The sequence below is a fragment of the Triturus cristatus genome, chromosome 3_2 (assembly GCF_964204655.1).
Source record: "Triturus cristatus chromosome 3_2, aTriCri1.1, whole genome shotgun sequence".
Classification (NCBI taxonomy): Eukaryota; Metazoa; Chordata; class Amphibia; order Caudata; family Salamandridae; genus Triturus; species Triturus cristatus.
The window spans coordinates 945619013-945642321 of NC_140584.1; the positions used below are offsets into that span (position 1 = coordinate 945619013).

Genomic DNA, 23309 nt, shown 5'->3' on the forward strand with positions numbered 1-23309 from the left:
TTTTCGTCTCCGAACACACCCTCGATGACTGTGTCTGTTTAAGGAGCCAAGCTCGAGTTAGGTGTCGATAGAGCTTCCGACGTTGATGCCGGTTTTGGTGCCTGCCTGCTTTTAGAGGCACTGGCCTCTAGCTTATATGATGGCACTTTCAAGTTTGAGGAAGTTTGATGCTTGATGCAGTGACGGTGTTGGATCTGAAGTTTCTGCTTGGTGCCAACCACGGCTCAGAGGCAGTGGTGGTCTGGTAGAAATGTTTTAAGGAATGAGCTGGACATCCTATGTCTGTGCTGCTCACTCTCTATTCTGGGCCTCTGGGCTAGATAAATATGACCCTACTAGTCCATACTACCTACAGTTGTTGTTGTCCATGCCTTATAAGTGGCCTGAGACTTGTTGTTGTTCCTCTTTGGATTCCGAGGTGAAAATTGCATCCGCACTCGAAGTCAGTACAGCAGCTTCCTCGTTGAATGCCTTGGGCTGATGCTGTTCCTCACCCAATACGTCCTGTTCACTGAAGATGCCAGGGGATTCTTTGTCTTGCGACTGCATCCCCCAAAGGGCCCATCTATGTTCCTGTTGGTAGTGAAGGGTTTTCATGGACTGGAACCCAAGGCAGGCCTTGCACGTTGTCTTGTTATGCTTGGGGGAGAATTAAGTGCTGCACACCCAGTGGTGGTCAGTCCAGGGATATTTTGCGTGGCATTGTGGACAGTTTTTAAAAGGAGTTCTTTCCATCACCTCTGTTGCATTGCCGGTGAGGAATTCTTTGAAGAAACCTGGGGAAAAACTACAAGGAGGGCCTAAGGCTCTACAGGTTTATCACTGAGAGGAGCCAGCGTTTAGTGTGCTGTTCGTGAGGAGAACAGGATGGTCAATCAAAGTCTTTTCCAAAGTATTTGGGATTGGTGAAAGGCCTTCAGGGTCTGAAGAGTGTGTTTAACTGTGCTAAACACAGTTCCCCATCAGTACATGTCCGAGCCCGATGGTGTGAAAAAACAATATAACATGGAGTCGATGCCCATGCGCCTTACTACCCAAGTGAGAAGCCACTATATCTCGTGGCTCAAAAGACTCCTTAAAAAGAAACTTACAAATGCTTGAGTCTAACACTAGATGGCAGGAGTATGCTAAGCATGTGTATCTACAGTGACACATGCTACAAACATATGCGTGTGTGTGTGTGTATATATAAATATATATACACACGTTTGTTGCATCATCATAAGTTTAGTATACCACCACCAATTGTTTTTTAGAGCTCATATATACTGAAAATCAAACCACATGCATGAGGGATAAAGTAAATTGTATGGAACAGCATTGTGTGCTTATTATACTGGAACAGGGCTGGAAAGGCCTTGCATTTCACTGGGCATTTCCCCAGTGGGCTGGCGCCCTTGGAGGCTGGTTTTGAAAACCGAAGGCCACTCTTAGTGCATCTGTCACTTTCTTTTCAGATAAGAGATTAATTTCTGAAGGCAGGGAGGATTCTAGAGAGAAAGAGTGAAATAGAGGGGGAGGTAGAAAGAACGTGATAAGAGAGGGAGAAAAGAGAGAGAAGGAAAGATTGGATGGATGGAAAGAGAGAGGTAGCGCAAGGAGACAAAGGAAGCGGGTCTGCTTTTGTTTTCCATATATTGGAAGTTTTAAAAAAAATCCTTATTATGATTATTTGCAGCTAAAATATGATTTCTCGCATAAGATGCCTTTAGAATCAGCTAAACAAGTTGATTAAAAGCTTACAAGCTAAGTTAATTAACTGCATGTGTAGATTTAAAGCTTTCAACATCTATCAACCAATCAAACTGGTGAATTATAAAAGCTGCATCTAATCAGTTTGATGGGGACAAAGTCGGAGATGAAGCATAACTCAGCCAATCATACAAAGAGTGTCCTCTGCATCACCCAATGAAATTGACTAGTTCAAAGCTCATATACCAAATCTATAGGAATGTATTAACAATATTGTTATTTATATGAATTGGGGCCTGATTTAGAGGTTGGCGGATGTCACTTGTAATACAGCAGATGGGATATCCGTCATGTTTGGGACATAGAACCCTCTCCACCAAACTTTAATTCAGGCCCTATGTCTCTTAAAGTGCACAAGTGTATGAAGAAAATATTTTTATTTGCATTGCCTGATAAGCCCAGTTTTTCAGGGTGGCAATTACCTGTTTTTGACTTAGTGGAATTGGTTCCTCAAAGACAGTCCAAACCACGGTTTCATCGCAGCCAGGCGTGGTTAGGGATCCATTATATCGAAAATAGCGGTCAAGCTTTCCCTCTTCTGGGATCAGATTTTTTAACTTTAAGCGGCCAATCACAGTGGTGTTATCTGAAGATAATTGGAAAAAAAAGATGTCAGCAAATATAACCATTATTTCCATTGAACACAAACGACCAAAGAAGGTGCCTCCCAACACTAGCATGACTAATAAAATATTTCATAATATGGTTATCTAGGCAGAACATATAGATAAAAGGCCATTAGCACTGAAAACAAGAATGTTTATTAAAAAGTCTTTCAATAAAGAAACATATACTCTGAACTTGTCGAATACATACAGACTGCATTAAAGGTCCAATGAAAAGTGTACCAAATAAAATTGCCGGTTGATAAGAAACTTGAAGACTACTTTTGTGTCATTTTACACAGAAGCCATCAATCAGTTGATGAGATTGGACTTTATTTTGTCTATGTTAATCCTCTACTCGGAATATAAATTGTTGCCGTTGAATCAATCAAATGTTATTTTATACACAGAAGAGTTATGGGATAATACAAATACATTACTATTTATGAGATATTGTATCTCTAGAATGTTTTGACACTTGGGGGCCCATTAGGATGTCATGCGGATCGCCACCACCCGGCCGGCGGTGGTGGACGGTGGTGATCCTCACGCCATCACAACGCAATTTACCCCCCGCCATATGGCGGGGGTACCGCGGCGGACGGAGAGTCCGTCCGCTGCTTTTCCGCCAGTCGGATTGCCGGCCGGGTGGAAAAGGCACATGATATAGTGGCAGTGACTTGCAGGCACCGCCATCCATATTAGTATGCTTGCGGTGGGTTTGCCTTTCCATGGCGGAGACTCTGCCTTGGAAAGGCATACGATAAATTACTTTGGGGGCCTGTTGCGGGCCCCTGGGGGGTGGGTGGCTGCACTTGGGGGGTAACTATGGTACCCCCTTCATTGCCACGCACAAGGTGGCAGGCACCGGGCGGTGCCTGTCACGCTGTGCCTGTCAATGCACTGCATGCATATTCAACATTGCTGCGGATGCTGCTTACAGCACCGTCCGCCACAATGTTGAAGATGCAGGATACGACCGCCAAGGTGGCGGTCGCATCCTAATTGGCCTAGCGGGACCGCTGCACCTCTGGCGGCTAGTCCCGTTTCCAGTTACGGTGGCGGGTGGACAAAGTCCGCCCGCCATCGTTATGGGGCCCTTAATTTGTTGGTGTTACATTTGAATCCTCCCTGAAATCGTTAAATTCACCCTTTTAACTGTCACCATTGGCAGGTTCTAGTCTCTCTCAGGTATAGAATAGCAGGGCCCCCTTAGCTGACTCAAAATCCCATATCTGTATTGCACATGTTATTTAAATTCAGTCTAATTCAACAATTTCACTATTTTCTGATTAGCGGGATATTTGAGCAAATCTTAAACTTTAGTATTTTATTTAATTCCTTTTTAAAAAAAAAAAATACAGAAAGCAAAATTTGGGCTCTCTCCCCTTCCAGCTGCAGACACATCCTGTTTCATTGGAAACACTCAAGGATGAAGTAGACTGGCTACTCTTGCTAGATACATTTTTTAACCCCTTGTGTGCGCATGACGGAACCACGCCGTCATGAGCCACGGGCGGCGTGTGCTCATGACGGCGTGGTTCCGTCATGTTGCGGCCGCTCCGCCCACGCGGCACTAATTCCCCGCCTGTGCGGGCGAAATGAAGAGTGGGCAGAGTCGTGACGGAACCACGCCGTCATGAGCACAGCTCGCCCGTGACTCATGACGGCGTGGTTCCGTCACGAGCATGGCGGCGCCGCGCTCACCCCCCCAGTGCCGCGGCGGAATTTGCGCTGCGGCGAAGGGGTTAACAGAATCATATATGTCCCTATCTGCCACTCAGTGAGCCACAGCTGGACTCCTATTATCACCTGTAGTGAAGCTCATGGATATCAATTCACCAAAATGCAAGTGTAGTAGCAGTGATATCATGTCCACTGATGACATCACAGATTTGGTCCTAGTCTCAGGCCCCTAGATCGTGCTATGTGTCTAAGCTAAGCCAGGGAATGCAATGTTTCTGCTGCTGCCTCCATGCACCCTGAGGTTGTGGTACTAGAAAATTGTTGTTAGAATATTGACAGACGTAAATACTGTGACCTAAATGTCGTTTACAAAAAAGCATTGGATTTAATTCTAGAACATTTTTGTGAATAATATTTAGGACACAATATTTATGTTAGACAATATTTCTGTATAAGATATTTAGGGGTGGGCGGAACTTGCAGTTTTCACTCTGTGGAACTTGGCGGAGTTACACAAAAACTCAGCAAGATCTCGCGGAGTTCCACCAACGGGTGGAAAATATACATGTTGTGATTCTCGCGCTGCAATCTAGCACCAGTAGTGCGAGTAGCGCTGAAAAATCAGTGCGAAGCGCACCATGAGGTGCACAAGAGCGTGCACCATTCGAGTTGATTTTGCTGCAGTTTGAGTAGAAAATGTACTTGAGCGGCAGCAAATCTTCTGGAGAAGCAGCCCACTGACTGCCCTTGTTAGAAAATGGCGCTAGGGGATGCTAAATCTTGCTCATATTCGCATTTCTGAAGCCTTGCAGGTAAACATTCAACCATGCGGCGATTGGCAGAATTTGCTGGGAACTCTGGTTTAGAGTAATGCAGAGTCGCCAAATGCTACCAATTCTGTGGGAGGAATGTTTCACCCCTAATGATATTTTGACATAAAACCATGACACCGGGGGTACCAAAGGCACCGACAGGAATAGCAAAGGGTGAGCCAGATGTAGCGAGTGGTAGCTACCCCATGTAGTAGTTCTTTCGCACCAAGCCCACTTAGAGAAAGAGTGACAATGGTATTATGGCTAAAAAGCTTCCTACACCTATAACCACGTAATTTAATAAGGGTGCCACAGATATGTGTAGGTAGCGTCAGGTGAGGAATTCAAATATTAAACTTGTTGAGTCAGCTGTTGACACCACTTTAAAACCTAGGTGTGTATATTGGATTGCCTTACTTAAGGCAGCAGAGGAATCTTAAAGCCATTGTTCTCTTCTGCAATGTGACATAGGTGTTCAGTAGAAGTTATTATGCACCATTGACCTCACAGCAGTAAAAACAACATTCCACAGCTGCACCTTTGGCAGGCGCTACCCTATTAATGCATCTGTCCCATATGCCACCAGATTTGTGCTGCTTTCTCTTAGTACCCGATCATTTAAAATTAAATAATAAAAAATAAACCTTAAAAGACATTAAAAGCAAACAATTAACATTAAAAAATGGAGGGTTCAAATGTACTACTCCCACGCCAAAGTAAGAGATATGTGGAAAAGTGTTGGTCTTTGGAGGCATCAGATTTACTCTTCTCACTCCAACATAAACAACAGCAGGGAAAGTGTTGGACATTTGGAGGGGCCAGATGTCCTAGTCCCAGTCCAATGTAGGTAGCAGTATGGAAAGTATTGGACTTTGGAGAGATCAAATGTACTATTCCCACTCAACCCACAGCAACAGTAAAGATAGGGCCTTATTATGACTTTGGCAGTCTCAGAGTGGGGCCACCATGCTGCTGCCCCACTCCGAAACTGTAAAAGCCATTTAAGACCACCTGTCATAGAAAGACTTATTTTTTCTCTGTCGGGCGGTTCTTTGGCGGTCCCACTGCAGTGCCTTTGAAAAAAGCACCGCAATTGGAGTGTCAAAGGCAGTTCCTGCAGGGCACTGCAGGAACTGGGGGTGCATGCACACAGGGGTCACAACATGTGCATGTACCCCCTGCTTGCACCCAATGGTGCAGAGGCACAAGGGGGCCCAGCAGGGCCCCCTTCGTTTCCTCACTGCATCACTTTTCATGATGGTGCATTTGGCGGGGCTACAGCGGCTCCACCAGCATATTGTGGCCTCAAGACTAGCGCACCACGGCCAGGGGTCTCTGTTCCTTGGCAGTTGCGGTGGTCCCAGTGTGGTCCAACCGCCCTGGTCCAAATAGGCCGGTCGCAAGATCGTCACCGCTGCACCCTTACTAGTCTGGCGGTCAGTGGACCACCAGACTCGTAATAAACCCCAAAGTGTTGGACTTTGGAGAGGTCAGATTTATTCTTCCCACTCGAACCAGTGCAACAGTTGGGAAAGGGTTAGACTTTGAAGGGGTCAAATTTACTATTTCTACTCCAACCTGGCAACAGCAAGGAATGTGTTGGACTTTGGAGGGGATTGATGTACTATTCCCACTCCAACGTAAGTGAAAGTGTTAGGGAAAGTGGTTGACTTTGGAATGGGAATAGTAAATGTGCTTCCTTCAATGGTAGGGAATGTGTGGGAGATTAGAAAAATATTTTGATATTCCACCCCTAAATTAAACAATTTAAACAAATATCTATCCATCTATCTATCTATCTATCTATCTATCTATCTATCTATCTATCTATCTATCTATCTATCTATCTATCTATCTATCTATCTATCTATCTATCTATCTATCTATCTATCTATCTATCTATCTATCTATCTATCTATCTATCTATCTCTATCTATCTATCTATCTATCTATATATATATTATTAACATAAAATATATATATATACAAAATAATTACCAATTAAGCTAATGCATTAACACGTATGAATAGAAAAATACCTTACAAATATTCATCTGTTGAAAACTTTACAAAATATCTATTTTTAAAGTATTTCTCCACTAGCTACCCTAAACATCTAACACCCATTAAAAAACACTTAAAATAATACTTGAAAACAATTAACACATTAATGTACCAAATAATACAAATACATAATTTGTTTAAAAAACCGTACAATCAAGTAATATACTAATTATTAAAATCAATTAAAGAATTCACATAACCAATAATCTAATTAACAATTCAAATTCATAATTACCATTGTATTTGAAAGTCTCTATTAAATGACTTACAACTAAAATAATAAGTGAACAACTAATTCCTCACATTTATTACCAGATATAAACAGAAGTTATGTTAAAGATATTACACACATTTAACATTAAAATCATAACTTAAAAAACTAAAACTAATAAAAGACAACAGTTTATAACTCAAAGAGGCAATGATTATACACACAATATTTGTCATAATAAAGCCAAAGGATGGTTATCGCTGAGGGTGTTTGCCCGAATAATACAAAAGAACCAAACATTGCCAAACAAAACCTCTTCCGCCAGATTCTTTGAACACCACATACATATTTTCTCCAGATTCATCTAAAAAGCAACATCCACCCAAGTACAGGATCAAATCAAAACACACCCCTTTCTAAAAGACCACCAGTCTGGCTAGCAGAGAGATCAGCTGCGACCGGTGGGCAGAGGGGAGAAGTCGACACACAGTTGAATAGGGAAAATAAAGTTTAAAAAAAATAAATACCACTTACTTTGCGCTCACCGCATCGCAGACTCGGTGATGTAGGGACAACAAGGTAAGTGGTTTTATTTATTTTATTTTCCCTATTCCATAGTCTATCGATTTCCGGCCCACCCAACCGCTCTTACCTGCACCGGCCGCGCCTGACAGGAATAGCCAAGATAATCACTCTTCATTCAACCTGATCCTGTTCACCCTCACTTCAGCCTTCAACCAAACATTGCTCCATACACTAGAAACATTCACACCTCACCCTAGGAACACAGTTGTGCACTGGTTCACTTCTTACCTCACAAATGCTGCCGGCTTATCCCGATCAGACTCTCAAAACCCTAGCAACTATAATTTCTGTAGACTACAACAGGAATCCATTCTTTCTGCCATCATTTGAAATCTGAAATAGCTGAATACATTTGAAAAAATATCCCAGTAATACTAATGGAAGCAATCAAGCTTTGTATAAAGGCGGAGAGTTATCAATGTAGCATGCTACACGTAACCAGACCTGTACCTGTTTTCAGTTAATACTGCCTAATGGTAATTTTTTAGGTCATAGCCTACCAGACAACACAGCTGTCTGATTTGCTATCTACATCTTGAGGACATTTGGAAAGCTTCCCTGGGAATGCATTCTGCCCATTGCTTACCATTGGCTTTGTGGTTTGCAACTTACATTTGCTTGCTTTCTATTTGCTGGCTTTATTTGTTTTAGGCTATCCAGCTTGAGTTTCTCCCATCAATGTCCCAATCCCCATTTACTGTATCCTTCCCCCAGTGTTCGATTTCTTAGACAGGCCTTTAAATCTTGTTCTTGTCTTGTCACATTTGCTTTGCATTCAAAGACAGTGGTTAAATGTCAGGCTCTGTCTTATGAGAGAGCCAGGGGTTTTCCTTCTCTGACTTCAAAGTGAGAGAATTTATGTGACAATCATGCTGCCTTTTGGGGAGGTGCTGGAGGAAGGCTGTATGATGTAAAAAACAATTAGCACACAAAATTTAAATATCTGTTAATGAACTGTGCAGATATTTCAGAATATATCCGAATAAGAAAAGCACAAACAAAGCAAATTTTTGGGTAATTCAGAAGTGTGGGGGAAACAAGTCTTTTAATATGATCAAAAGAAATCAGTTCACTGGGTGATGACATTTCCACACATTATTATTTGTGCGCTGTATGCTTAAATCAGTAAAACTCCATGTTTCTGCAAATGTAATGGTCATTTTAATTGCAGATGTGTTGTCTGTAATGGCAGTGCACTACCACACCATGCACACTCCACTTTACCCCACTCCACTCTGCACTACTTCATGCCACTCCACGCCACGGCACTCTACTCTGCACTTTTCACACTAGGCCATGCACTCTATGACACTCCACACTGTGTCACTGCACTCTACTCTTCACCACTCCATTCTATGCCACTTCATTCCACGCCTCTCTGCTTTACTCTGCACCACTATACTCTAAGCCAATGCACTAACCTCACTTCACTCTACTCACACCACTCCACTCTACTCCACTCTATGCCTCTCTACTCTGTACCACTCTACTGTCCGCCAGTGCACTCTATGCCAATTCACTCCACGCCATTCTAATCTACTCTGCACCACTGCACTTTAAGCCACTCTGCACCACTACATACTACCCTGCACCACTCCACTCTATGCCACTTCACTGTACTCTGAAACAATCTACTGTACTCCACTACACTCAGTGCCACTACACTCTGTTCCACTCCACTGTACTCTATACCACTGCCATCCACGCTGCACCACTCCAGTCTGTGTCACTCTACTTTACTCTGCACCATTCTACTCTATGCCACTGCACTCTGCTCTAACCACTGCACTCTACACTACTATACTCTAATCTGCATCACTCACGCCACTACACTCTATGTCACTGCACTCTGCTCCACGCTATTCTTCTCTGCATCCACTGTACTATACATCACTGCGTTCTACTCTGCATCACTGCATTCTATGCCACTAGACTCTACGCCACTGCACTCTACTCTGCACCACTCTACTCTGTGCCACTCTACGCCAATGCAGTTCATGCCACTGCACTCTACTCTGCATCACTCCACTTTATGCCACTGCACTCTACCCTGCACCACTCCACTCTACTCTACTCTGCACCACTCCACTTTATGCCACTTCATTCTACGCCATTCTACTCTGCAACACTGCACTCTCCACCATAGAACTCTCTGCAACTCTACTCTTCACCACTGCACTCTACTCCACTATACTCTTCAGTACTCTACTCTTCATCGTCCACTCTACGCCACTGCACTCTACTGCAATCCACTCTAATACTCTTTAATCTACACTTTAATCTACACTATACTCCATGACACCCTCCTCTATGCCACTGCCCTCTACTCCACTTCACTCTACTCAGGAACAATCTAATCCATGCCACGGCACTCGCCAATACTCTATTCCAGTCTGAACTATTCCACTTCACACCAGTTCACTCCATGCCACTGCTATCTACCCTGTCTGACTCTACTTTACTCAACTCTGTACCGCTCTAATCTACGCCACTGCACACTATGTGACTCTATTCGATGCCACTGCACGCTACACCACTGCACACTACACCCTTTTACTCAAAACCAATACACTCTACATCTCTGCACTCTACACCAATCTACTTTGCACCATTGCAATGCACGCCACTATACTCTACTTTGCAACAATCTATGCCACTGGACACTACGCCACTCTGTGTTACACTCCTGTGCACTCTACGTTACTGAACTCTACACCACTCTATTCTGCTCTGCATTACTGTACTCTAAGCCACATCTCTCTATGCTACTTTACTCTGTGCCACTATACTCTACACTAATACATTCTACTCTAGACCACTGCTCCCGGACACTCTACTCTGCAACACTGCACTGTCCACCACTGAACTTTACGCCACTCTTCTCTGTGCCACTGCACTCTACTCTGCAACACTCTAAAGCACTCTATGCCAAAGCACTGTACGCCACTACAATCTACACTACTCCATTCTATGCCACTGCACTCTATGTTAATCCCACTCTATGCCACTCAAATCTAATGTGCACCAATGCATTCTATGACACTGCACTCTACACCACTTCACTCGGCGCCTCTTTACTCTGCACCACTTTACTCTATACCAATGCACTCTACTATGTACCACTGCCCTCTTTGCCACTGCACTCTGCACCACTCCAATCTAGACCACTCCACTCTACTCTGCACCACTCGACTGTACGCCACTCCACTCTGTGCCACAACACTCTTTGCCAATGCACTTTACACTGTACCACACCACTCTACAGCGTCACACTCTATACCACTATTACATGCCACTGCACTCTACCCTACACCACTCTAGACTGAAACAATTTACTCTACACCACTGCAATCTATGCCACTCTACTCCACCCTGTGCCATAACACTCTATGCCACTGCACTCTACATACTGCAATTTATGCTGTGCCACTCTCTGCCACTCCACCCACTCTGCGCCACTGAACTTTATGCACTCTATCTACTCTGCATCACTCCACTCTATACCACTGCACTCTAAGCCACTCCAACCTACTCTACAACACTGCACTTTATGCCATTGCAGTCTACAACACTCTACTCTGCACTCTACCCTGCACTACTCCACTCTATGCTACTTAATTCTACTCTGAAACAATCTACTCTATCCCACTGTATTCTACACCACTGGACTTTAAGTCACTCTACTCCACTTTGTGTCACTCCAACCTTCACCACTCCACTCTATGCCACTGCACTCTAAGCCACTGCAATCTACGTTGCGCCACTCCACTCTACTCTGCACCACTACGCCACTGCACTCTACGCCACTCTACTCTATGTCACTGTACTCTGTGCCAATGCACTCTAAACCATTTTACTCAAACCCAGTGCACTCTATGCCTCTGCACTCTACTGCAATCTATTCTGCAACACTGTACTTTACATCACCTCACTCTAGGCTACTCTACTCCTCTCTATGGCACTCCACTCTACAACATTACACTTCACGAAACTCCACTCTATGACGCTCTGCCTCATTAAACTCTACCTCACTCTATGACACTATTCCACATTATGCCACTCTACAACACTCTACTCTATGCCACACTACAACACTAGTCCACTCTACAACACTCCATGCATTTTGCTTTATGCCACTCTATGCCACTTTACCCCACCTATTCTATGACACACTACACCCCTCTACTCCACTTTAGTCCACTCCACTATGACACTCTACTCTACGCCATTCTACTCCACTCTATACCATTCCACTCTACTACACTCCTCCACTCTATGCCACACCCCGCCACAACAATCTACTATGCAATACACCACTCTACTCTACAACACTCTTCTCCACTCTGTGACACTCTATTCAACTCCATGAAACTTTACTCCACTCTAACACTCTATGGCACTCTACTCTACGACACTCTATGACACTCTACGCTCTTCTACTCTAAGGCACTCTACTCCCTCCACAACACTCCACAACTCTCTACGCCACTTCACTCTACGTCACTCCTTGACACATCACTTCACTCCACTATGCCACTCAGCTCTACTCTACACCACTACATTACTCTCTATGCCACTACTTAACACTCCACTCTACTCCACGACACTCCAGTTTATGACACTCCACTTCAGGCCACTCTTCTTTACCCCGCCAACTTTTAGCAATCCTGAACAGCAGCCATGCTGGTGAGCAACATGGCTAAAACATATTGGCAAATCCAACAGCTCTTGAAAACGTGATACCTATTGAGTTTGCCAATGATTGTTTGGCCTGCCATTAGCCAAAACATTTTGATTTTCAAACTTTTTAAATATAATACTTATAGGGACTTTCAGCCAGCCCTCTTAATATATTGGTCTGTCTTTGTCTCATTCACAATTTCTTCTGCCCACTACAGCATACAGTATGGGGCTATGGGCCAAAACACTTGACCCATTGTCTAACTTCGCTATGAGTGCAGGATTCTGCTCTAACACAAGGAGCACATCTGCACACAAAGGGCCTCATTTATAAACAAAATAACACAACTGAGCGTCACAAGCCATTTCGTTGTGCCGAGCGCCGTAATTTTAAAAGCACTGGGATGCGTCGTATTAGCAACAATACGACACATCCGTGTGCTTTCCTTCTGCTGGCGCACAATTGGATGCCATGCACCAGCACAGATACCCTTGCATCATGTGGCAAGGTTGCCTGAATTGTGGAGAAGATTGTTTTTGTTGAGGTTGTTGTTTTCCTGCACAAAAACAATAATTGATGGCTTTTTCCTCTTTCTATGCGTGCTGCAGAATGCAGCACTCATAGAAGGAGGAATAAACAAGGAGATAGAAAATAATTTCTCCTCGTTGCGCCACTCTGAGGAGGCGTAGGATTCTGATGCATTTCCAGCTTTACAAACCTTTGTAAATCTGGGAATGCATCAGGTTCCGTGGATATTTTGTGGGTGCACCCACAGCAACACCCGATGGAACGCCCCTTTCACTCAGAGTAATGCGTGAAAGGGGCCCATATTTACAGGGCCATGAAAAGTCAGGCAAGGTGACTTTACGTGGCCTTGTAAATATGGGCAGGCACACTGCGCCTGCGCTGCCCCAGTCAAAAAAAGTGAAGCGCAATGGCCTTGTAAATGAGGTCCACAGACTTTCCCATCAGGGCTATGGACTGCTATGACAATGTGTGTGTATTTTACACCCAATTTCTTTTTCGCTTTTAGACACAGTAAGTTTTGTTATATTGGTGGAGGCTCACCAGCTCCCCCAACACTAAAGTTCTACAAGAACATGACAAAGCAAACAAGCATGGACAAAATAAAAAGGACAGCAATCAGGGAAGGACCTATTCACTTTGCCAATGCTTATTTAATCTGAGAGCGGGGAACCACTTAAGTATTGGCCTTGGTACTTAAGGCTTAAAAGACCCTCCACCAACCAAAACAGCTTATTTCTTAATACTTATACTGTTTATTTGAAGCTTGCAGAAAATGCTGTTATCATTCCTCAGAGGACTCCATATACCTGCAGTCTGTAGCTTTCCTCTCTGCTGATGAAACAATCCATAACAGGGCTGGAATTTATCAGAATGAAGTATTTCAATAATTAAATAAACCTGGCACTTAGATGGTTTACCTTTATATGGAATATCATTAAGTGCATCAATCAAGGGCTCGTATTCCTCATTATCGTTCTCAGCTTTCTGAAAAGACAAAACAAACATGGTTTTAATGATGTGCGACCTGCCTGCTGCCATCGTTGGACACTTCCAGAGCAATTTACACGGAGAATTCCCCATTAGGCTCTGATTGTGAGTGGACTGGTGTGAGAAGTTGTCCTGGCATATGCTGTCCACTAGTTATAGGGGACACCTTGCACCAGTCCAATTCGACTCTTAAGGTGATAGGTTAACCCCTTCAGTGCCACGCCCTTTCCCCCTCCTGTGCCGGGCGTTGCATTAGTGGGTGGGGTTCATGACGAGATAGTCTCATTATGGGCACAGCGCAACCGTGCTCCATGACGAGACTATATCGTCATGGGCACAGAAGAGGTTAAAAGACAACCTTTAAAGAAAGCTATCCTAGTGGTAGCTGTGGAGAGCAGCCTTCAGGCTAAGTCTTGAAGGAGTGTTAAGCTTATTGTTTTACCATAGATAACCTCTTGAATGACCAAACGAAAGAGTAGTCCACACAGGTATATATTCAAAACATATGTATTTATTCTAAGAATAATCCTACTAGTATCTTTATGAGGCTGGAGGTAAAGATACGATTCAAACAAGCATTGATAGTTACAATAAATAGCACTGGAATCGTAGGGCCCCAGGGGGGGACCAAACCATATATTTAAAAAAGTGGTATAAGAACCACGACAATTCTACAGACAGTGCCTAGGGCACTTAGGGTCGCTGGCCCCTTACAAAACCACCCAAGGTAATGAGGAAGGGGACCCACGGGAGACGCGTGCAGTGGTACAAACTACTGTCGGGATCTCTATTAAACCCTATGGGTAATGTCGCGGTTGGAATTTGCAAGAATCTAGACATTTCTAGGAGGAGTTCAAGTTCAAGAGTTTAGAGTTAAGCTTTTGAAAGGCCCACACCCACGAGAGTACCGAGGTACCACTGTTACCTGCCCCAGGGAAGCCGGATGCATAGGTCGTTTTCGATGTCGGGTCGCGATCTGGTTTTCAATGGAAAAACGTGAAGAACTGCTGCTAGCAAGAAGTTTTGTCGATGTCGTGCAGATTGAAGATGTAGATCTTGAAGAGAAGGACCTGAAAGCAGAAGGGACAGAGTCTGGGTCACGGCACAGTGACCAGGGGGCTCAGGAGAAAGAGCCCTTCAATGTCGGGTGCTTCCAGGTGGAAGATGAGCAGCTTGGATCAACAGCCACGGGTTTCAGGAGGCATCAAGGAAGGCCAGCTGCTCGAGGGCGACTGTCCCACGAAGGATGAGGGTCGCTGCGGTGTTAGTGTCCGGATTGGATCCACTAAGCCTTGGCAACTGCAACCCACGCAAGAATCAAGAAACAGCTACTGGTGCAGACCCACGAGGTCTGAGCAAGGTCTCCAGCAAGGAGACTGAAGAGCAGGCCTGGAGCAACCAGGGGAGCCCTTGGATGTGAAAATTGACCTCCGCTAGGGCCCACCAGTCGAGAGACAAGGGAACGCGGGAGGCAGCAATTTGGCGTGCGTAAAGATGCGCCCACGGGTCCCCAGAGCGGGCTAGGGTGTCGGTACAGATGATGCTGAGAAGTTGGCTCAATAATGGGCCAAAGCACAACTTCCCCACTCGGCGGGTTCGTGTGCTGTGCAAGAGGTGGCCGGTGTCCTGGGGTATTGGGGATCTCGGCACACACTGGGTCCACGGTGCTGAGCTTTGCTGTGCACACTCACTGGCCTCTGGGATGCTTGGAAACCCACCTCAAGGTAGGCAGAAGTCTTTGATGTCCGTAGGAGCAGTGGAGTTTCAACCGGGTCACTTGCAGTGTTTCAGGTGCCTGCCAAGCAGGGGGGTAACTCCTTTACCCCAAGGGAGATTTCTTCATTCAGCTGTGTGGCAGCAAGTCGAAGGTTCAAGTCTGTGAAGTCCAAGATTAATCTGAGGCTCTGGGGACCCTGCACCCACCTTTATCCAGAGATTAGGGGAGTGTCTAAATCAGAGCCCACCAATGAGAGTTCAGGCACCTTCCCGCCTGGGCAGGGTACAGGATGCCCCTGAACCGGTTTGAGGCGGTGTATGCAGAAGTAGGCACTGGAGAAGCCTACGTGCAAGTTTGAAAGACGTCCTATGGTGCACCCACCCAGTTCCAATCCACACAGTCTGTCTGGGGAGGTGGGAGCACCTCCCTGCAACAAGATCGCTATTGTCCAGCTGCCGTGGCTGGAGTTCTGCCCAGCAACAGGCAGCCAGAGTCGTGTGGGTGGCGGGTAGCATCCATTTTGTACTACGTGTGTACTTTAAATTGGTGTCTAAAATCTGCCGCTTTTACCATATCACCCCTCTAGCAGGGGGGAATCATGCCCTCACTCCCATGACTGGGTTGGGGGTATGATTCCGCGATGTTTGACACCAAACATGACATGGTTCTGTGCAGCCATTCTCAAGTTATCACGCTATCGCGATTACTTATAATGCGGTTAAGAGTATATGGTATGGCTGCACTACAAACAACCTCGCACTAGTTTCAACAAAGGTTGCAGAGGGGCCCTACTCAGGTAGAGGTTCCCCCTCACACATATCTCAGCACCCTGCCTTGTAGGATTAGCAAGGCCTGCCTTAGGGGTGACCTATGAGGATATATGTGTTGTAATTAAGTGGGATACAGGGTACCTATATCCCTGTAAGGGGTGCAAGCACCACCTTACCCAGACTACAGTAGTGGTCTGGTGGTGTCAGTTTGTATGGCTGTCCCAGGGGTGGCACAATAAGTGCTGCAGCCCCTAGTAGGCCCCTGAGGGACCCATGCCCTGGGTACCTAGGGTACCATCTACAAGGGCCTCATAGGGTGTCCTCAGTATCCAATTGGTATGTACCTAGGGTACTCACATCAGTTTAGAGAGGAAGCAGATAGACTGGGGTCCTGGATAGCAGAGCCACAGCCTGGCTAGAGTCAGAAAACAGTCAAAAAGTTGGGGGCAACTATGCAGTCGATGCCACTCTCCTACATAACCCCCCAACCCCCCCAAACGCAGGGACATTAAACTAACCTTGACCAGTTTAGTCTTCATGTTCTAAGTTGAAATATCTGGAGAGGCCATCTGCATTAGCATGGTTGCTCCCAGGTCTATGTTCCACTGTATAGTCCATCCCCTGTAGGGAAATGGACCACCTGAGTAGTTTGGGGTTTTCACCCTTCATCTGTTTTAGCCATAGGAGGGGCTTATGGTCTGTTTGAACAAGGAAGTGAGTGCCAAACAAGTATGTCCTCAGCTTCTTCAAGGCCCAGACCACAGCAAAGGCCTCCCTCTCTATAGCTGACCAACGTTTCTCTCTGGGGGTCAACTTTCTGCTAATAAAAGCTACTGGTTGATCCTGGCCCTCTTCATTCAGTTGTGATAATACCGCACCTACCCCCACCTCTGATGCATCAGTTTGAACTATGAATTCTTTGGAGTAGTTGGGACTTTGGAGCACTGGAGCAGAACACATGGCCTGTTTTAGGTCATCAAAAGATTTGACAGCTGACAGTCCACTGAACTTTCTTGGGCATCCTTTTAGAGGTTAAGTCATTTAAGGGGGTCACAATGGATCCATATCCCTTTACAAATCTTCTGTAATAACCAGTCAGGCCTAAGAAAGCTCTGACCCGAGTCTGGGTGGTTGGAGCAACCCAGTCCATGATGGTCTGGATTTTGCTCTGTAGTGGTTGAACCTGGCCTCCACCTACAAGGTGACCCAGGTACACAACCTGACTCTGCCCTATCTGGCACTTAGTAGCCTTGATAGTGAGTCCTGCCTTTTGCAGGGCTTCCAAAACTTTCCTCAGGTGGATCAGGTGATCCTCCCAGGTGGAGCTAAAGACAGCAATATCATCTAGATGTGCTGCACTAAAGTCATCCAGGCCTGTGAGGACTTGGGTCACCAACCTTTGAAAAGTGGCAGGTGCATTTTTCAAACCAAAGGGCATTACAATAAATTGATAGTGCCCACCAGGGGTTGAAAATGCTGTTTTGGATTTTGCAGATTTAGCTAACCTTATCTGCCAGCAGCCAGCTGTCAGATCAAATGTGCTCAGATATTTGGCTGAAGCCAATTTATCTATGAGCTCATCTGCTCTGGGAATGGGATGTGCATCAGTCCTAGTGACTGCATTGAGTCCCCTGTAGTCTACACAGAACCTCATCTCTCTCTCTTGCCATCTTGGGTGTGAGGTTTGGGTACCAGGACTACTGGGCTTGCCGGTAAACAACCTTTACTTTTACAACGCACTACCATTACAACGAAACTTTTACAACGAACGCGATGTAACCACGCGATGCAATTACAACGCAAGTCTTTACATCGACTTGCGCTAGATGGCGTGCTAACATTACAAATAGTGTAGTTTACTATCCCAACACCTTCCCTACTGTTAAGTGGACTGGAGTTGGAATAGTAAACTACGCTTTTCTAATGTTGTAAAAACCGCGATGTAACTGCACGCGTTGTAAAGACTCGCGTTGTTACGTCATACATCCGGGCTAGCCCAAGGGCTATCTGAGGGCTCAATAACTCCTAATTCCAACATCTTTTGGACTTCTGTCCTTATGCAGTCCCTGACATGGTCAGGTTGCCTGTAGATCTTATTCTTCACAGGCAAACTGTCCCCAGTGTCCACTTCATGAGTGCACCAGGTGGTCTGACTTGGAGTCAGTGAAAACATATGTCTGAATGACTGGAGAACTTGTCTGCAGTCCGACTGTTGTTGGGCAGTGAGGCTGCCTGCCAAGGCTACACCATCTACTGACCCATCATCAGGGTTGTGAGAGAGCAGGTCTGGGAGAGGGTCACTCTCCTCCTCCTGTCCCTCATCAGTTGCCATGAGCAAGCCCATGTCAGCCCTGTCCACATATGGTTTCAGTCTGTTCACGTGAAGTACCCTGTGGGGACTTCTGGGAGTGCCAAGGTCCACCAAGTAGGTGACCTCTCCCTTCTGTTCCAATATGGTATGGGGTCCATTCCACTTGTCTTGGAGAGCTGCTGGGGCCACTAGCTCCAACACCCATACCTTCTGTCCTGGCTGGTACACCACCAGTACAGCTTTTTGGTCATGCCAGGCTTTCTGTAATTCCTGACTTGCCTCAAGGTTTTTTGTTGCCTTCTTCATGTACTCAGCCATCCGGGAGCGGAGACCAAGTACATAGTCCACAATATCCTGTTTAGGGGGTGTGAGAGGTAACTCCCATCCCTCCTTCACTAGACAGAGTGGCCCTCTGACAGGGTGGCCAAACAAAAGTTCAAAAGGGCTGTAACCAACCCCCTTCTGTGGCACCTCCCTGTATGCAAAGAGAAGGCAGGGCAGAAGAACATCCCATTTTCGCCTAAGCTTTTCTGGGAGCCCTTTGATCATACCCTTTAGGGTCTTGTTAAATGTTTCAACAAGCCCATTGCATTGAGGATGAGAAGGGGTAGTGAACCTGTAGTTAACACCACACTCCTTCCACATTGCCTTGAGGTAACTACTCATAAAGTTGGTACCTCTGTCAGACAATACCTCCTTAGGGAAACCCACCCTGGAAAAGATTCCCAGGAGGGCTCTTGCCACCACAGGTGCTGTGATGGTTCTAAGGGGAATAGCTTCTGGGTATCTGGTGGCATGATCCACTACCACCAGAATAAACCTGTGCCCAGATGCTGTTGGTGGGTCAAGGGGACCAACAATGTAAATCCCTACCCGTTCAAAGGGAACCCCCACCACAGGTAGTGGTATCAGGGGGGCCTTTGTGGACTTACCTGCCTTGCCACTGGCCTGGCAGGTAATGCAAGAGCTACAAAAGCTCTTACAGTCCTCACTCATCTGAGGCCAATGAAAGTGAGGGACAAGTCTGTCCCAAGTCTTATTTTGGCCTAGGTGTCCTGCTAAGGGGATATCATGGGCTAGTGTGAGCAGGAAACCCCTAAACTTCTGAGGTATGACCAACCTCCTGGCTGCACCAGGCTTGGGGTCTCGACCCTCAGAGTAAAGGAGTCCATCATCCCAATATATCTTATGGGTTCCACCAGCATTCCCAGCAGCCTCAGCAGCAGCCTGCTGTCTGAGGGGTTCAAGAGTGGGGAAGCTCTGCTGCTCCAGGCTCAAGTCTGCTCTAGAAGGTCCCCCTGTCCCCAAAAACTCAACCTGATCAGGCTCAAGTTCATCTGAGACAGTTCCTTCTTCAGGGGTCAGATCCTCTTCTGCTATAAGAGTCTCTTCAGACTGATCCTGGGGGGAAGGCACTGCCTTACCCCTGCTACTCCTCCTCTTGGGAGGTCCTTGGTCCATTTTTCCAGGATCCAAGGCCTGTTCAGTTTCTGTCAGCTTAACTTTTGACCTTGTCAGGGCAAACACTTCTGCAGGGATACCCAGCATTGCTGCATGAGTAGTCAGCTCCACCTCAGCCCATGCTGAGGTCTCCAAATCATTCCCTAGCAAACATTCTAATGGTAGATCTGCACTCACCACAACCTTCTTTAGGCCAGTTACCCCTCCCCAAGAGAAGTTAACAACTGCCAGAACATGGTTAGTACTGACATTGCTCGCATTGGTCACTTGGTAAGTTTCCCCAAGTATGAACTGGCTAGGGTCCACAAGTTCCTTAGTCACCATGGTGACACTAGCCCCTGTGTCCCTGTATGCTAGAGACTCCCTTCCATTTATCCTAGGCTGTTGTTTGTATTTGCCCAGACCACTGGGACTCACAAATAGGGACAGGTCCCCATCACAAACCAACACAGCCTGAGTAGGCATTCTGACTAGGCCAGAGTCCTCTCCAGATCCCAGGGTCAACCCTACTATACCCTTGTTCTGTGTACTGCCACCTATAGCTGGACTAGGGGGAACAGGTGCCTTAGGGGCAGGTGTAGTGGTACTTGTGGAGTCTCTGGCCTTATTACAGTCTGAAGTCCAATGTGTTTTCTGCTTGCAAATTGTACACCATGGCTTCCTTGGCTGTTTAGCTTTGTTGGATTGGGAATTATCAGATGCTGCTTTTTGGGGGCCTGTTGAAGACTGCTGGTCTTTTCCCTTTTCCCCACCCTTCTCAGAGTTGTTGGCATCTTCCTTTTTAGTTGCACCCCCCAAGGGCTGGACCTTTTGATTGATCCTGGTTCTGACCCATTTGTCTGCCTTCTTTCCCAATTCTTGGGGAGAGGTCAGATCTGAGTCCACCAGGTGCTGATTCAATAGTTGATTCTGACAGTTATTAAGAATCTGCTCCCGCATGATGAGATTGTACAATCCTTGGTAATCATTTACTTTACTGCCATTTAACCAACATTCCAGAGCCTTGGTAGCACAATCTACAAAGTCTACCCAATCCTGATTTTGTGCTTTCTGGGTATCTCTGAACTTTAACCTGTATTGATCAGTGGTTAGACAAAACCCATCTATCAAAGCACTTCTCAAGATATAATAATCATCTGCATCCTCTTCCCTAACAGAGAGGAGCTTGTCTCTACCTTTGTCAGCAAAGGAGAGCCATAAGAGTGTTGCCCATTGATCTACTGGGACCCTTTCAACTTTACAGGCCCTTTCGAGTGCAGTGATCCATTTATGGATGTCATCCCCTGACTAATAGGGGGGCACAATCTTATGCAGGTTCCTATGGTCAGGAGCTTTCTCTCTAACTCTAGGGGTATTATTACTGCCACCAGGGGTCTCTAGACCCCACTTTCTTGAAGCTTTCTGAAGCTCCAGGGACTCCCTGTCTAATGCTAGCTGTTCTCTCCTAAGCTGAAGCTTAGCTTGCTCAAACTGGATCAGTCTGCATTTCCTCTCTTGGGAGGAGTCTCTTCTCTGAGAAGAGGCAGAGGTCCTTTTGGATCTCCTAGAATGGTTAGATTCCTCTGAGGGGGATCTGTCCCTTCTGTTTGGATCCACCACTCTCCCATTAGGCATGGAGGGAGTGCCCCTTGGGCCATCACCTCCATGTTGTGAGTGGTCTGGTTCATCCAGGTCAAGTTCATTTTCCTCTTCCTGGTCCTCATCAGAGTCAAGGTGTGCTAAACCCTCTACACACAACTCCTAAGTTCAGTAGAACTTATTGTATTCTAAGCTAAATTTATATGTACCTTTAGTACCAAAGTGGCTTTCACTTTAGAAATTCAATTTGTTATCTGGTAAAACAATGGCAAGCTTGAATCCAACAGCTGCACACCAATGTGAGAAGTTGGCCTGGCATATGCTGTCCACTAGTTATAGGGGATGCCTTGCACCAGTCCAATTCGACTCTTAAGGTGATAGGTTAAAAGACAACCTTTAAAGAAAGCTATCCTAGTGGTAGCTGTGGAGAGCAGCCTTCAGGCTAAGTCTTGAAGGAGTGTTAAGCTTATTGTTTTACCATAGATAACCTCTTGAATGACCAAATGAAAGAGTAGTCCACACAGGTATATATTCAAAATGTATGTATTTATTCTAAGAATAATCCCACTAGTCTCTTTATGAGGCTGGAGGTAAAGATACAATTCAAATAAGCATTGATAGTTACAATAAATAGCACTGGAATCGTAGGGCCCCGGGGGGACCAAACCATATATTAAAAAAGTGGTATAAGAACAACGACAATTCTACAGACAGTGCCTAGGGCACTTAGGGTCGCTGGCCCCTTACGAAATCACCCAAGGTAATGAGGAAGGGGACCCACGGGAGACACGTGCAGTGGTACAAACTACTGTTGGGATCTCTATTAAACTCTATGGGGAATGTCGCAGTTGGAATTTGCAAGAATCTAGACACTTCTAGGAGGAGTTCAAGTTCAAGAGTTTAGAGTTAAGCTTTTGAAGGGCCCACACCCACGAGAGTACCGAGGTACCACTGTTACCTGCCCCAGGGAAGCCGGGTGCATAGGTCGTTTTCGATGTCGGGTCGCGATCTGGTTTTCAATGGAAAAACGTGAAAAACTGCTGCTATCAAGAAGCGTTGTCGATGTGCAGATTGAAGATGTAGATCTTGAAGAGAAGGACCTGAAAGCAGAGGGGACAGAGTCTGGGTCAATGCACAGTGACCAGGGGGCTCAGGAGAAAGAGCCCTTCTATGTCGGGTGCTTCCAGGTGGAAGATGAGTAGCTTGGATCAACAGCCACGGGTTCCAGGAGGCATCAAGGAAGGCCAGCTGCTGGGGGGCGACTGTCCCACAAAGGATGAGGGTCGCTGCAGTGTTAGTGTCCGGATTGGATCCACTAAGCCCTGGCAACTGCAACCCACGCAAGAATCAAGAAACAGCTACTGGTGCAGACCCGCGAGGTCTCCAGCAAGGAGACTGAAGAGCAGGCCTGTTGCAACCAGGGGAGCCCTTGGATGTGAAGATTGACCTCCGCTAGGGCCCACGAGTCGAGAGACAAGGGACCGCGGGAGGCAGCAATTTGGCGTGTGTAAAGATGCGCCCACGGGTCGCCGGAGCGGGCTAGGGTGTCGATATTTGGCAC

At 46.0% G+C, this 23309-nt stretch overlaps 1 protein-coding gene across 1 annotated transcript in view; it reads right to left on the reverse strand.

Annotated features, from left to right (window-relative positions):
• Positions 1–23309, reverse strand: part of CA4 (carbonic anhydrase 4) — a 121658-nt gene that overhangs the window by 6537 nt on the left and 91812 nt on the right. The window contains exons 6-7 of the mRNA XM_085649442.1: positions 13842–13908; positions 2175–2338 (exon numbers count right to left, since the gene is read on the reverse strand). Of these exons, the coding sequence (XP_085505568.1) occupies positions 2175–2338; positions 13842–13908 (231 nt within the window). The remainder of the gene's footprint in view (positions 1–2174; positions 2339–13841; positions 13909–23309) is intronic.